We start from the raw sequence: 15985 nt of genomic DNA, 5'->3' as shown, positions 1-15985 counted from the left end.
TAGTTGCTTGCTCAAATATTCATTTAGTGCTGCAAAGGAATCCTTTGTTGTTCAGCCGATATCCCAGCTCCCAGAAAGGGTGTTCTCCTGCAGATTGTATAGTGGTGACCATGGATATTATCAGTCAGGACAGGGTTGCATGGCTGGAGGATCAGATTCTTCAAGGCAGATGGTGTTGTTTGGAAAGGAGATATTCATCTGTGTGCAGGGAACTGGACGTGATTCGCAAGGCTCAAACTGAATTTACTCCGCCTTTGATGGTAGAGGTAGTTCTGATCAGGGCAAGCAATATGACAGCCAAATCTTACGTAGTCAGTCAAAGAGGAGCACAATCAGGATCACTTTCCAAGATTTTGACAACTGTTTATCTTTGGGAAGAGACATTTCTTGTTTCTCTATCGGCGGGTCACATTCAAGGTGTACAGAATTTACTAGTGGAAATATTCAGCTGAAAATGTCCATCTTCTCAGGAGTCCTGTCTACATCATCAGATTTGTATGAAGTGAGCATGCCAGTTTTAGAAATGTTTGCAGTCCAACGGAAATCCCTTCTTCCAAGCCTTTGTTCAAGGTTTCATGAGGAGGGGTCTGTGGGAGATAGATGTCCATGGCCTCAGTACTTTCTTTTTGCATTTCCACCATTTCCTCTGATCTTGCAAGTTCAATTGAGGATAAGGCAGGAGAAGGTTTTTCTGCTTCTAATTGCTCGATCTCCTGGGCACGCTGATATTGGTATCTTATTTAGATGAGAATTTCCCCTTAGTCGCCATTTCCTCCACATTTTTTAACTGTTCTCAGAATCTTCTGACTCAACTTCAACTCAAAGGATTGGTTCTTAAAGTATTTTCCATATCTTGTCCTGTCTGTGGATCCCTTGTCCTTATTTGGAATTTCCCTTTGGTTTTGGAAGCTTTAAAGAGACCTCCTTTTGAGCCCTTATAAGAGAGTCATGTCAGACGTCTTACTCTTATGAACTATTTTCAGGTGGCCATAACGTCAACTAAAAGACTAATCGAGCTAGTTATTTTCCCACTAAAGGATGTTTTTGGACAGATTAGTATTGAGGAGCAAGAGGCTGTACTTCTGAAGATGTTTTCCTCCTTTTTCCTTTCAGGAGGAAATAGAGGTTGTGAGTAAACTGGGCTGATTGCAGGCCCCCATTTTTCAAATTTTGCTGGGGTTTCCTGACTCTGATGGTGCCCTGGGTACTGCTAACCAGTCCCAGGGCCTGTGCTCTGTGTAAAATGAGAACGCAAAGTAGGCTAATTATAATTGGCTTTGTCAACCTACCTATACGTTACTAATATATGGCAGGGCATGTATGTTTAGGGATTCCAGCATAGGTAGTGCACCCATAGGTGCACTGCTGAGGTGCTAAAGGTCATTGTAAAGGCAGGCCTGCCTTGCTGGCTGCTTTTTAACTAAAGTTATATGCAAATTCGACTTTGGAATTAAAAGTACTTCCAAAGTCTTAAACTACCTTATATTTACATATGTCACCCCTAAGGTGTGCCCTGTTGTGCCCCTAGAGTTGGGTGCCATGTAACTATAAGCAGGGATCTTAAAAAAATAATTTTATAAGCCCTGGTGAGGTAAAATAGCCAAAAAAATTTTTCCCTCACTGTAATGAATGGCCTCCATAGGCTAAAATGGGGAGATTTAATTTTAATTAATGAAGTCCCCTTAAGGGTCAGATACCTCGAGTTTGGTATCAAATTAATTGTTATAATAAATCCCACAACTTACAATTGTTAGATTTAATATAACCAGTTCAGGTAAAGAGTTTTAAAACTCCACCTGAAAGTTGCCAACTTCAGCTCTGTAGTGCCCTTCTCTGATTGGCCAGGCTGCCTTGATGAGGTGTGAAGTGGCGTGGGCTGAACACAAAGGATGTGCTTGGGGGAGGAGATCTGCCTCAGCAGATGGGGGTGCAGAAAGTAAGGGCAAACCGGTCTTCAAAGGCAGAGAAGGGCATTTGAAGCAGCCCAGCACCTCCCTCCCATCCTGTAACCCCAGACAACTAAGTGCCCTCTTGATTAGATTAGGAGAGTGATATGTTTAGGATTTTCAGCCACACCAGTGGGTGGGTTCAGTCAGATCTAACCTCCAAAAATCACTTTCAGCCATGTTGGATTTTTTTAGGAATGTTGCTCCCTGAGATTGATTTTTGCCACACTTCTCAGGAAGTGGTCATCAAAGGGGGGAAGGAGCCTGTCTGTGATTGGATACTCGAGACCCCCATGTTTTTCACCCAGGAGCAAGGATAAATATGGCAGAGCTCCACATCTCAGATCCCTACAAGGAACAAGACAAAGAAGAAGAAGGAGTGCCCTGCTGGACCCCTTACCTGCACCTGGACACTGCACTCTGAAGGATTGCACCAGCTGCACACTTGGGCTTCACCACTAAAGGACTTTGCCTTTCTTCTACTGCTTTCAGAAGGGACTCCCTGTTTGCTACAGGTACAAAGGAGCTGCCCAGAGTCACCTGCATCAAGTCCTTCAAGCAGAGCCCAGCTGACCAGCTTCCAGTGGCCATTTGAGGATTCTGGCACAGTGCATTCTGGGAATTGTAGCCCCAACTCCCAAGGAGCAACTCAGAGCTTCTGGAACATTTGATCAAGTTGTTTACGCTTCAAGGACCCAAAAAGGACCCCTGGAAGAAGATCCAGACGTCTGGAGCAACTCCATAGGTTGAAGAGGTGCATTGTGGGAGTTGTAGTCCCAGACCTCAAGAGGCAAACCAGAGCCTCTGAACCCTTGGCTGGTGCTGTGGACCACTTTCCTGAATAAGGAAACACTTTTACTGAAAGTAAGTGTGACAGTGTTACCTGGTGGGTGGACTGAACTCTGGACTTTGTCCCTTTCCAGTGTGACCTTTTTTAACCCTTTGAGAATTAGTTGCTTCTATGCGCTAGAAAATATTAATTCTTTAAAAATTCATATCTCTAGTTCCCTTATCCGATTTTAATCATTTTGGCATCATAAAAATGTAATCCATTTTTATAAAATGATGTTGGATTTTTATTATGTTTTGTGTTTTACTTATTTACTTTTTTGTGATTTTTAAATGCTTTAAACACTTGTCTCCTAAGTTAAGCCTTGTCACTCGTTGCCAAGCTCCCAAGGGTTGTTTAATTTATTAAGACTTAATTGGACCTTAGTGAAGGTTAGTGGCCTATTGCTAAGTATAGATACTTACCTGCCCTTACCAGTAATCCACTTTTCAACAGGGGTACATTATTTGGATTTTAAGGCAGGTGTTTTTGATATATGTTCAGAAAGCGCCTCCTTTTTGTCAGGTGCATTGTCCTTATGCCAATACTTTTTCTGCGAAGAAAGGAAACCAAGGCATCAACACAGACTTTAAGTCACTGAGTAAAGTCAAATGTTCTTATCAGATTCAGGAGATTCCATGTCCTGTAGGATTCAGGGTAGATGCCAGGCCATGCACCCAAAAGCCTTGAGGGAGCTGTCCCTAAAGCTTATGGCGGCCCCGCGCTCGACTCTACTTCGGTCTCGCTCAAGAGGAAGGTCTCGAGACTGTTCGCGGAGCCACCACCACTCATCATCCTCTAAGTCTTCGGGTCAAGGTAAGAAGAAGTTGAAGAAATCTCGTCATCCTTCGGCTTCACCCCGTTGCTTGGCTAATGTGACGCGGGAGAAGCGTCGACACTCTAGGCCTCCATCCTCGGAGCCTGCTTTTGGGTCTGCTCCACGCCTCCCTGAGTTTCCGGAAACCAGGGTGACCCCTGCCCAATTAAAAGAATTCTATGAGGCCATATGCCTCATTTTTGGCAGTCCGACCCCACTATGGCACCTTCTGGCCCAGGGGGTTCGGCTGTAGGGCCTTTGGGTTCTGCACCGGCGACTCTGGCTCCAGCCACTGAGGTTCCCTATGGATCTGCTCCTAAATCCATACCGACACCAGTTGTACCATCGAGACCTTCTCCGGCGCCAGTTTGACTGTCGACGCTCCCGACGTCAGTGGTGCCCACTTTCGACGTCGACCTAATACGTAACCGCATCCGCCGAGGCCGCCTCCTGCTTCGATGGGGTCTATTCACCCCAGGTTGGATTCTGACCCTTACTCTTATGAGTATGAATACAGGGAAGGATTGGAGGGGTCCCTGGACCTTTATGAATACCAAGATGATCCTATCATGGACTGAACACAGGAGTTGGGTGAGGCCAGTGGTCTGGATACCTCTCCAGACACTGGCATGCTGTCTCCTCTTACCGTGGCTACAGTGGAGGAAGCTACTTATTCCATTGTGGTCAGTCGGGCGACTGAGGTCCTCAGCCTTGAGTTGCCTACTGTTCAGGTCAGGTCTAATCTCCTGACGGAGGTGCTTCAACCAGGGGCTTCCACCTCTGAGCCTCTCCTTCCATTCAATGAAGCCCTCACTGATGTCCTTTTGGGTAATTGGTCCAGACCCAACACAGGGCCTCCTGTGAACAGGACAGTCGCTGCCGCCATCGGCCCACCCCGAACATCCCTAAATTCCTCTCCCAACACCCCACGACTGAGAGCCTTGTTATCCAGGCATCCTCATCCTCTGCCACGTTCCCTTCCGCCCCTCCGGATAGGGAATCAAAAAGACTGGACCAATTTGGGAAGAATCTATTTTCTTCCTCCAGTCTAGCACTGTGGTCAGTGAACACCGTAGGCCTTTTGGGCCGTTATACTCACTCTCTGTGGGATACGGTCGCTCAAGACTTGCCGCAGATACCAAATGAGGCCTGTGCTATCATCTCCCAAGCTGTTACCGATGGGAGTGACACAGCAAAGTTCACTTTCTGATGTGGGCTGGACACGACCAACTCTCTGGGTAGATCGGTTGCGATGATGGTGAGACTCCAAGCCTGGTTGGGAACATCTGGTTTCTCAGGGGATGTCCAACAGACTCTTATGGACATGCCCCTTGATGGCTCGTGTCTCTTTGGAGACAAGGCGGACTTGGCGCTTGAGAGGTTCAAGGGCTTCTGGGCTACGGCTCGGTCCCTTGGCCTTTTTGACTGCCCCTTGTCCCCTACAGTCCACCTTTCACCCCTGCCACGTCCCTTCCCAGCCACCATACCACACATGTGGTTCGACCCATTCGTGACCGGGGAAGTGGAATCCCACATGGCCATGGGACAGGGAACCAGAGGTCTGCCCAGTCTTCCCCTGCCCCTGCTGCAGCCTCCAAACCCTCCTAGTCCATCCCCCCACTCCGGACCAGTTGGCAGCAGAATTTGCTATAACCTTGCCCCTCTGGGAAACCATCACTATGGGGGCAGGTGGGTTTTGCAAATCGTTCAGAGGGGCTACTCCCTCCTCTTCGAGACTGCCCCATCAGCCATGCCTCCATCATTCAGGCCGTGTACTGGAGGATCATTTGGCACTTCTCTGCTGGGATGTCGCGTCTCTCTTGGCCAAGGGAGCCATAGAGGGTCCCTGCACCAGAAGTAGGTTGTGGTTGTTATTCCCGCTACTTTCTGGTGCCCAAAAAAGACAAGGGTTTACATCCTATCCTAGCCCTTCAGACCCTCTATCTCTTTCTCAAGAAGGAGAAATTCAAAATGTCCACCCTGGCTCAGGTTCTGTCTGCCTTGGACCCAGGAGACTGGGTGTTAGTATTGGACTGCTTATTTCCATATCCCTGTCTTGCCTGCCCACAGGCATTATCTACGATTCTTGGTAGGTCACAAGCACTTAAATTTTAACGTGCTCCCCTTTGGCCTTACCAGCGCCCCTCAAGTGTTCACAAAAGTGATGACGGTGGTTGCAGCTCATCCATGCAAGTTGGGGGCTTCAGTCTTCTCCTACCTCAACGACTGGCTTTTGAAGGTGGACTCGCCCCAGAAAGTAGTCTCCCACATTCAGACTATGGTGAACCTTCTGCACACGCTGGGTGTCACTATAAATGTACTGAAGTCACGCCTGACTCCCTCTCAGACGCTCCCTTTCATCTGAGCTGTTTTGGACACAGTGCATTTTCAGGCCTATCCTCCCAAAAAGCGAGTCCAGGATATTCAGGCTATGATTCCGATCTTTCATCCTCTATCTTGGGTTTCGATGAGAATGACTTAGGCTTCTGGGCCTCATGGCCTCCTGAATCCTGCTAGTGACACATGCCAGATGGCATATGTGGGCACTGCAGTGGGACTTGAAGTTCCAGTGGGCACAACATCAGGGAAATCTCTCCGTCATGATCCAGATCTCGGAGGGGACTGCGAAAGACCTACAGTGGTGGCTTTTAAATCTGCATTGGGTCAAGGTCAGATCCCTCTCCCTTCCACAACCAGATCTTCTCCATAGTGACGGACGCGTCACCTCTGGGAGAGGCGGAGATCAGAGGCCTATGGTCTCCGGTGGAGTCTGGACTCCATATCAGTCTTTTGGAGCTCCGGGTGATCAGGCTTGCCTTACAAGCATTACTTCCCTTTCTCAAAGAGAAAGTGGTGCAAGTGTTCACCGACAACACTACCACCTTGTCGTACTGCAACAAACAGGGTGGATTAGGGTACTGGACCCTTTGTCGTGAGGTGCTGCACCTCTGGACATGGCTGGCACATCAGGATATCACGCTAGTGGTTCAACATCTGGTGAGCTCGCTGAACGAACTCAGTCGTTGATGCGTAGCTGATCACAAATGGTGTCTCCATCCAGAGGTGGCGCAAGGTCTCTTTCAGCAAGGGGGAGAGCCTTGGTTAGATCTGTTCGCCTCCGCAGAGTAGGCGCAATGTCAGCTGTTTTGTGTGTTGGAGTTTACATGGCGGCACTCGCTTGGTGACGCTTTTCATCTCGAATGGACCTCCGGCCTCCTTTACGCCTTTCCACTTCTGTTCAGAGTTCTCAAGAACGACCGGGCCCAAGTAATCTTGCTGGCTCCGGACTGGGCACGGAGAGTATGGTATCCAGAGCTACTGAGCATGGCCAGCAATCCTCCACTCAGACTGCCCCTTTGGAAGGATCTTCTGTCGCAGCAGCAGGGGACGGTTTTCCACCCGAACCTCTCCAATCTCCGTCTTCATGCGTGGAGATTGAGCGGCGGATGTTGACAGCTTTGACCTTCCACCTGAAGTCTGTGATGTAATCTTGGCAGCCAGGCGTCCCTCCACCAAAACGGTTCTTTTGTTCATTCTTTCTTTGGCCCAGCAGGGCTCTGCTTTGGGCACCCTTAAAGGCTAGTTATCAGCTATCTCAGCCTTTCTTAGGTTGCCTGATCAGCCTTCACTCTTTAAGTCACCTATTGTTAGTAGATTCCTTAGGGGTCTCACCCATTTTTTTCCTCCCACTCCGTTTATCTTGCCTCACTGGGACCTCAATCTTGTCCTTACTTACTTAATGTGTGCTCCTTTTGAGCCGTTGCACAATTGTCCCTTATGGCTCCTTACTTTCAAAATTGTTTTTCTTGTGGCCATCACTTCTGCTCGCAGAGTGAGCAAGCTTCAGGCGCTGTCTTCTAAGCCCCCATTTTTGTCTGTTGAAAGTGACAAAGTGGTGTTATGCACTAGGGCCTCATTCCTTCCCAAAGTAGTTACACCTTTTCATGTAGGCCAGTCCATCACTTTGCCTACTTTTTACGCACGTCCACATCCATCTCATAAGGAGAGACTCCACCGCCTGGATACAAAAAGAGCGTTGGCGTTGTATCTCAATCGTACTAAAGATTTCCAGCCGGACGATCAACTCTGTTGGATATGTGGGTGCGAAGAAAGGGAAGGCATTGCAAAAACGTACCATCTCGCGATGGGTCCTTCTTTGCATCAAGATGTGCTATGCTTTGGCAAAGAAGCAACCCCCTGAGGGCTTGCGCACTCATTCCACCAGAGCAACTGCTACTTCAAAGGATTAGCAACCAGAGTTCCTGTCCTGGATATCTGTCAGGCAGCAACTTGGCATCCCTGCATACGTTTACTAAACATTACTGGCTGGACAGTCAAGTCCGTAGGGACGGCTACTTTGGTCGTTCGGTCCTGCAGGACTTTCTAGCATGATCTTGGTTCACAGCCAACCTCTGAGGATGGCATTGCTTGGGTATCTATTCTAAGGTAAGAAATCTGCAACTAGAAGTCTGTATCAGATGTACAAGTTACTTACCTTCGGTAACGATATATCTGGTAGAGACATATTCTAGTTGCAGATTCCTTACTGACCCATCCATCCTCCCTGCTTGCGAACTGATTTCTAGGGACAGAGCTTCCCCATTCCGGGCCTTAGCTATGGCTCACCAATTTCAGTGTTCTTCACGGCTCTGCGGTTTGGCGTAGAAAGTCATGAAAAGAAACTGACATCACTGAGGCGGCGTCAATGTACTACTCCCGATGTCATCATGGTGACTACAACACCAACGACACCCATGGAGTCGACCGATGCCACCTGACGCGCAAAGGTATTGCTCGAAGAAAAAATCTCCAGATCCAGTCTGATGCCTGGGGGAAATGCTAAGGTAAGGAATCTGCAACTAGAATATATCTCTACCAGATATATTGTTACCGAAGATAAGTAACTTGTACATCCTTGCGGTTTAGCTTGAGTATTACTCATCTGTTATGACTGAAATGAGGAAGCTAACAGTCAGGTAAATGCTTCAGTTACTTACTGACAACCATTACTCTGAGTCCACACTTGCTTGTTTCAGTCATCACTTCCTGCCTTCCATCCCATTGTGGTGGTCAGTCAGCCTAACTGGGTGGGGGGCGATTTTTGTCAGGTAAATTATATTCAGGGTCTGATGGAGGGTGAGGGGGAGGTGGTGCTATTTTGAGTTACAGGAGGTGAGTATATGTTCCCTTGTTTCGAATTGGTATAGTGGACTGCCTGTCCTTGGGAGGTGGACTTGCCTTATCTGTTGAGATTGAAAGGTGGAAGAATGGACTTAGAGTAACATAATTATCGGTATGCAATTCCAACATATTTTAAAATTATCTATGAAGGGTAGGCTTCGCCTCTAGTCAGAAATGGCCCTTCCCTTATCAAACACTCAAAAAAGCAATAGAGAGCATATTTCACTCTACTCTTGTCTATATGCATAAGATAAAGTGATCTGCAATGTTAACATGTAAACAAAACAGGGCAGACACGCAAATGGTTCTGCAATATATTTTTAGCTATAGTTTATACTTCATGTGTGTTCATAGAATAATGCAATTGTATTTATCACAAAGGTGTACATAATGCTCTTTTTCTTTTAGGTGGCTCTGGCAGGAAAGAAAGAGGTGCCCCCCCACTGCCACCTATACCAAGGTGAAAAGGGTGCTGATATCTTAATTGGATTGCTGCTGTCACTTTTGTGTCTGTGCAAAACTTACTATGCAAAAGTGGTTGAAATCCACTAAGCTGGCTGTATCCGTTTTTATGAACTATGTGGACCATTTGAAAATCTCATAACACAGGTTTCAACTAAAGTTGTCACAGTTCGCATGTGGTAATTTGCTAGATTACACAACCAGCTAGATCTTTGTGGATCTTAAATTCCAGGATCCAATTCAATGAAAGATGTAAAATGAGTCCTGAAGCTGTTTTCAAGAATGTCTGTTTCAAAAACCATTGTTAAAACAGATTACTTCTGCATAATGTACTATTATCGGTGCCCAGTGGGCTTGGGTCTTAGTGCCCCTTTTCTATTAAGTCAACAGGCTTCAGTTTAGGATGCCCAGTAATAGCTGCATGTTTACCGCACTCCTTGCCAATCGCTGCTTTTTTGCTGACTTCCAAAGGGCTATTGAAGCCACATACTAAAAGAACTTGAGGATATTTATGCGAAGACTATCTTTTCTGCTGTGCAGAGAAAATCTCAATGACAACGTGCCTGTTGGCACCGTGCACCATGGAAATGTGTACTTTTTGTGCTGGCATGGTATTACTGTAGCTGAAGTAAGTGATGACCATGGGATCCTCAGTAATCGTCAGTGAGAAGCTGATTTTTGCTCTTGCCGTGCATTTATTATTATTTCTTTTTTACAATGCTACGTTTTTGCCAGTATCCGATTGTTACTTATTTTTTTTCTTTTTCATGCCAAAATACATGTAGAGGGAAACGCACTTACTCTATTTGAGTGTAAAAGTACCATTTATGTAAACTTAACTTGTACTGTAGACCAGTCATCACCTTTTATCGCATTATAATGTTGGATTACTTGTGTCTAAATATCTAAATGTAGTACATACAGAGGCTGAAGGCAATTGGAGATATTGTATATGGATTTCTAAATGCCTTTGTACAAATCTGTCACTATAGGAGAATCAAATTAAAAATGCACAAAAACAGCTTTAGAATATCACATAGCTACATATTTCATTATCAATAAATAGACTGTAATTATACAGAAATACTTCTGATGGTACCAAGTTTAGTGTCTTAAGATGTTTTTTTTTTTTTAAATCTCAAATAACAGTCATGCCAGCTGTTTTTCGCTTTTCTTCATTTTGCGCCTCATAAACTCATAGGTACACCCAAAAAACCATATAACCTTCCTTATTCTCCATAGCAATTTTCAGCAGCCTGACTCTGAATTATGTTTTGCCCTTTGTGGGTCTGCACTTGCTGAGGTCTTAGCAGTAGCTCGAGATGTCCAGACCACCAGCCTTTTGTGTAGTTAATTTTCTGTTCGTTTTGCAGCAGATGGATTTGATGGCATAATGAACTAAAAACGCATTTTAGCACAAAAGTCAATAAATGTATTTAAATTTGCAGTAAAATTGCCAAAAATGACTAAAAATGCATTGCTCTGTTTAACATTTTTTTATCTAAATAAATCTTTATAATAATGTGAAACCGTTGTATCTATCTCTTTATTTCCTCTCTTCAAGGAATGATGGCAACATTGCCACGTAGTTGTGGCTAATCCCTCCTTTGAAACATATTTCTATTTTAAACAGAGCCTTTGTGGTTGTCCTTTGTACTGACACTGGTTGGATGGATAAATTGTGAGATATCAAAAGGTAGATTTGGTAATCTGTGGTCGCATTCATTAAAAATCCTTGATACTTCTAAACCCACCACCAGCCTCCAAAAGTAAACCAGATGTGCGGACACACTGTATACCAGCCCCATATCAGACATCCTGGCACACATTACCACTGGGAAATGCAAAACTCGATTAAACTGGCATACCAGGGGGCATGTCGCATCTGAGGGAGCTCCCACTGGTGTGCTCGTACAGGTTTCGGACAGCTAAATGCGAATTCACTCACACCCAAACCCTGGAACAAAGAGTTGGATCAGCACCCAGTAAGCAGTAGGGATGTGTGTCAAGGTTCGGGCTAAGAGCCTCACTTAAATCTATGACCACACTCCATCCACAGTTTTAGACCTAGAAGTAGCCACATAAATAAAAGCAGCAAAAGACATTTAATCTAAAGCAGTGGTTCCCAACCTTTTAATTTCAGTGGACCCCCACTTTATCAGTACTGGAGCCCGGGGACCCCCACTGAGTCATTATTGTAATCTGGGGACCCTCTACTGAGTCATTACTGAAAGCTGGGGACCTAATCTATTAATATTATTTAATTTCCCAAGCAGTCACGGACCCCCTGAGGAGGCTTTGCAGACCCCCAGGGGTCCCCAGACCACAGGTTGGGAACCACTGCTCTAAAGAACAGGTGCACTGCCTGGTTGTCCTACCTGAGCTGACTATAGTGTACCCAAGTATGTGTGACTCTGAATGTTCAATGACAAATTGTTAGAAACATACATTTGATAGAACAATTAACCGCTTTGGGAAACTACCTCCCATCATGTAAACGCCGTATTTTGAAGCCTCTCACAAGCAAAAAGGAATAAACACTTGGGTTTACTGCAAATTACGTAGCCCTCTGAACAATATATATGATCCGTCTGAGTGCATAGCACCAGATTCTGTGAGAAGCTTTTATTCATTTTATGTCTGGTTTAGGTCTCAGCACTAAGTTTTTTGTTATGAATTGCTGTCCCAAACTATCTTTTTTTTTTTTTTTGATAAAGAGATTTTATTAAATTTTGCATAAAATAATTATGAATACAGTACAACATGATGCCAACAGGCATCAAAACAGTAATGGTCAAGCCCTCGGTCCCTGCCCCTTTTATTACTAAATGTTGCTCACCATCCACTCTTAAAGGCCCGCTACATCCTCCCACTTCCCCCATATCTTCTTATGTTTGTGTAAGCAACCTCTGGCCTCGTACACAAGTTTCTCCTGCTGCGCACACCAATCCACTCCCCGTCTCCACTTAGCCAGTGCCGGAGCCACCCTGGCCTTCCAATCTGCCATTATGTCCCTTTTGGCCACTAGACACGCCACCCCTAAGAAGGACCGATCTGCTCTTCGTAGCTCTGTATCTCCCATGACCCCGAGAAGGAGGGGCAGTGGCGACCTCTTTACCTCCTCCTGTAGAACCTCAGATATCTCTTGCACCACCTTTTCCCAATAGGCTATTATAATCGGGCATGTCCATACCATGTGGTAGAAATCCGCTGTATGATACCTGCAGCGGGGGCATTCCGCTGTGGGGCGGAGGCCTGCTTTATGTAACATGGCGGGTGTGAGGTATGCGGCATGTAGGAAATAGGATTGTATTAAACGGAAGCGTGTGGCCATTGTTAGGGAGCGTGGGGCCATTAGTGCTTCTGTCCAGTCCGCTTCCTCCATGGATCCCACCCAACTCTCCCACCTTTGGCGAAGCTCTCTCAGGGGTCCCCCAGTGGCGGTGATTAAGGTGCGATAAATCTGAGAAACTCCTCCCCTTCCCAGGTCTCCCATCAGTGCCTTGGCTTCCATGGGGCTGTGCTCGGGTATGGTGTCTCCTGTCTGCAGGTGAACTAGTAGGGCATGGCGTAATTGGAGATATCGGTGGAACTGTGTTTTGTTTAAGGAATATTGTTTCTGGAGGTCTTGAAAAAATCGTATATGTGTCCCTCTCCAAATATCTCCCAGCGTGGAGATCCCTATGGTGTCCCATTTCTGAAAGCCCTCCAGACCTGCCACATGTATCAGCTGCTTCCCATGCCATAGCGGGGTTTGTTGGGTTAGACGTCCCCACCACCCCGTCACTTTCTGGGCTGTACGCCATCCCAGAAGTACCACTTTGGTCACATCTGGAGTCTCCCGGGGTATCGGGCTCCCGTAGAGTATGTCAAGGATCCGTGGGTAGCCCATTGTCTGTAATTCTAGTTGGTATGCGGGGTCTGTCCATCCACCTCCCATCCAGTCATTGATTACAAGTGTCCCAAACTATCTTAAATGAGGAAATTTGTACTTAGTGGTGAAGAAATTGTGAAAACCCCCACACTTTACTTATTTGGGGATTCTGATTGATGTTGATTTTTAATTGGAGGTTTTAACTTAATTTGAGAATTCTGCAATTCCAACACTCAGTTGATGCTGTTTTTAGATTGTCAACGTGGCTGGGCCATAAGCCTATGAGAGAAATTCTTTGCTTTTTTCAAAGTGTGTGCCTGTGGCTACCGTTGGACCGGGTGTTTGGGGGAATGTGAATTGCTATGCTCTTCAAATAGCCAGACTATTGTAAATGAGAGACGTGTTTTTACTGACAAGGTTTAGTCTCAAAACCATCCATAGCCTGATGGTTATTCCCCAGAAGGGTAGTTGGTTTGCATCTCTCCCTCCATGCCACTGCGAGACACCGGCTGAGCAGAGCACATTGCACTTTTTATTGTTTTGTACATTTTATGCTGCTCAAAGAAGACAGTTTCCGCATCCAGTTTTACAAGCATTAGGAATCAGATCACATGTAGCGGCTTTTGCTTTTTTTCACCAGTTTGGAAATGAAACTGTTATTCATGCTGTTTTAAATTACATTATAAGTGCTCTGAACATGTGTTCTATATATAGAGGCTCCTTTATAACTTTAAGATTACTCTCTTTTTTTATCTTTTTAATATTGTTCTTTTTTATCATAAATTGTAATGCATTCTTCTGTGATGGTGTGGCTTTTATGGCTCAATTGAGCCAAATAAAGTATTATTTAGTGAAGTGGCTGAGATGGGAGGTGGTGTTGTTGCAGATGCAAGAGAAAATCTATATTTTTAAAGATGTGGGAGAACTAAGTGATTGACCATTCTAAATTACAAAGCCCTTCTGCCAGGAAACAGGATTAGGAGAAGTATATCTTGCATTGAAAATAAGAATTCAGAAAAAGTGGTATGAAGCACCACCGACTGGAACTAGATCTTAAAGCAAAACCTCTGCCCGTAAATCGGGCAGTGAAAAGCGCGACGGGGCTGTTCATGGGGCCCCCTGTACTACCCATGCTAGGTGCATGGCCAGTTCAGGGGTGCCCATGGGGACCCCGGCACCCACTTTCCGCCAGCCTTTGCATGGCAGTGGGACCAGCACGCAAAAGCTGGTGAAAAGGGGACTCGTAATGCGGAGGACAGTGCTGCCCTGGCAGATTGAGACCGCCGGCACCATCAGGCTGGCAGTGCCGGCGGTCGGACCGTGGCAGCTCCACCAGGGTCATAATAGGGCAGTCGGACCTCTCCTTTTGGCAGCGGTCTGAGCGCCACCGCAAGTCTGGTGGTCCATGGACCGCCAGACTCGTAATGAGGCCTTTAGTGTTAAACACGCAGAGAAGCCATCACTCATCATTAATTGGCTAAGGACTTCTTCACATGGACTGAGATCACGATGTTAACAAATAGCCTGAGATTGACTTGAAGTATTCCTTCTCTTTCAGAATGCAATACATTTAGAGAAACTGGAGGGAGGAAGAATTCCCGGGAAGAAGAAGGAAATAAGCGCAATTGTTATGTATTTAAAAAAAATGTGCCAGCTATAAACGTCTCTGGCTATGGTGATAAAAATGAGACTCCTTGATACTTCCTTACTGATTAATCTGTGATGCAGTGTTTGCCAGGCCTACATTCTGGGAAGCCCTGGATGCCATACCTCATGGTAGATAAAACATTTAAAGGGTGAGAATTAAGAACTAGAACACATTTAGAGGAATCAATGTAAGTTACGTTGATCTATGCATAATCAGAAGACAGTAAACTTTCAGTCATAAAAGCTTTGTTTTCAAAAAGTAATTAATATAGCTTACTGTACTCAGGGATGTGGAATTCCTATCGCCCGACGCCCGGGACATCTTGTTTGGGGTCAAGGGCAACAAGTTTTTATGTTTACTTTGTCCTTGGGACAAGTAGGCCCAACCCCCTGCAGCACAAACCCTTTGGCTGCCTGTTTACAGAGAGTTGAACTCTCTGCAGTTGAGGTAATGTGTTTCCAAAAGATAATGCTGTTCCAACTTGTATTTATGGTTCATTATTTGAAAGCCTTCATTATTAGGGTGCGTGCTGTAAATAAATGTTTTAAGGTCACACTTCACTACTGACGTTGGTTCCAGTACAAAAAGAAAAAACGTGTACACACATGTTTGAAAAGTTTAGGCTAAGAGGCTAAGTATAATGCTCCCAGAATGCTCTCTGATTATATGCAAATGAAGTGTCATTTAGTAAAATGTGTTGATGCATGCTAGTATTTCCCAAAAATATTTCTAATGGAAAATCAGTGTAACCATTTTCAACACGATTATGGTAAGCATGAAAATAAACAAACACTGACAAAGCCAACTAATCTGACATATTTTTATAAGTCTTTTAGTTTCATCAATGCGTGTCTTGTTTTGACATGGCTTTTGTAACACTTTATTGTTGTGGGAGCTACCAGGCCCTCAACATTGTAACAAACATTGGCAAAACCCCCCAAAAAGTTTTTGAACTCTTAAAGCACACGTTGCCGCCAGTGGCATAACAAAGGCCCTGCAGCCGCCCTCCAGGGGGCCCCGTCAGCACAGTACCTGCCCTGAGTGAGTCTGGAGAGGGGGCTCCTCCATGTTCTTTGCAAAGGGGCACCCTCCAGTTTCGTTACGTCACTGATTGCCACTGTAGTTCCTGACACTGAACAAAACTACTTTGTGTGGCAATATGCTCCTTGTGGAAGAGCAGAATGCGATCACTCACAGTAAAGCCAGCCGAAAGAGAGAGAAATAGAAG

The 15985-nt window shown here is 45.5% G+C and overlaps 1 protein-coding gene across 8 annotated transcripts in view; it reads left to right on the top strand.

Annotated features, from left to right (window-relative positions):
* The window catches only part of WIPF1 (WAS/WASL interacting protein family member 1), a 462168-nt gene extending 451404 nt beyond the window's left edge, over positions 1-10764 (top strand). For all 8 annotated transcript variants that reach the window (XM_069225386.1, XM_069225384.1, XM_069225379.1 and 5 more), the window contains one exon: positions 9182-10764. In XM_069225386.1, the coding sequence (XP_069081487.1) occupies positions 9182-9237 (56 nt within the window). In that variant the 3' untranslated portion in view covers positions 9238-10764. The remainder of the gene's footprint in view (positions 1-9181) is intronic.
* Positions 10765-15985: the final 5221 nt, after the last annotated feature.

This window comes from Pleurodeles waltl, chromosome 3_1 (assembly GCF_031143425.1).
Source record: "Pleurodeles waltl isolate 20211129_DDA chromosome 3_1, aPleWal1.hap1.20221129, whole genome shotgun sequence".
Taxonomy (NCBI): Eukaryota; Metazoa; Chordata; class Amphibia; order Caudata; family Salamandridae; genus Pleurodeles; species Pleurodeles waltl.
This window is presented reverse-complemented; position numbering and strand designations above follow the sequence as displayed.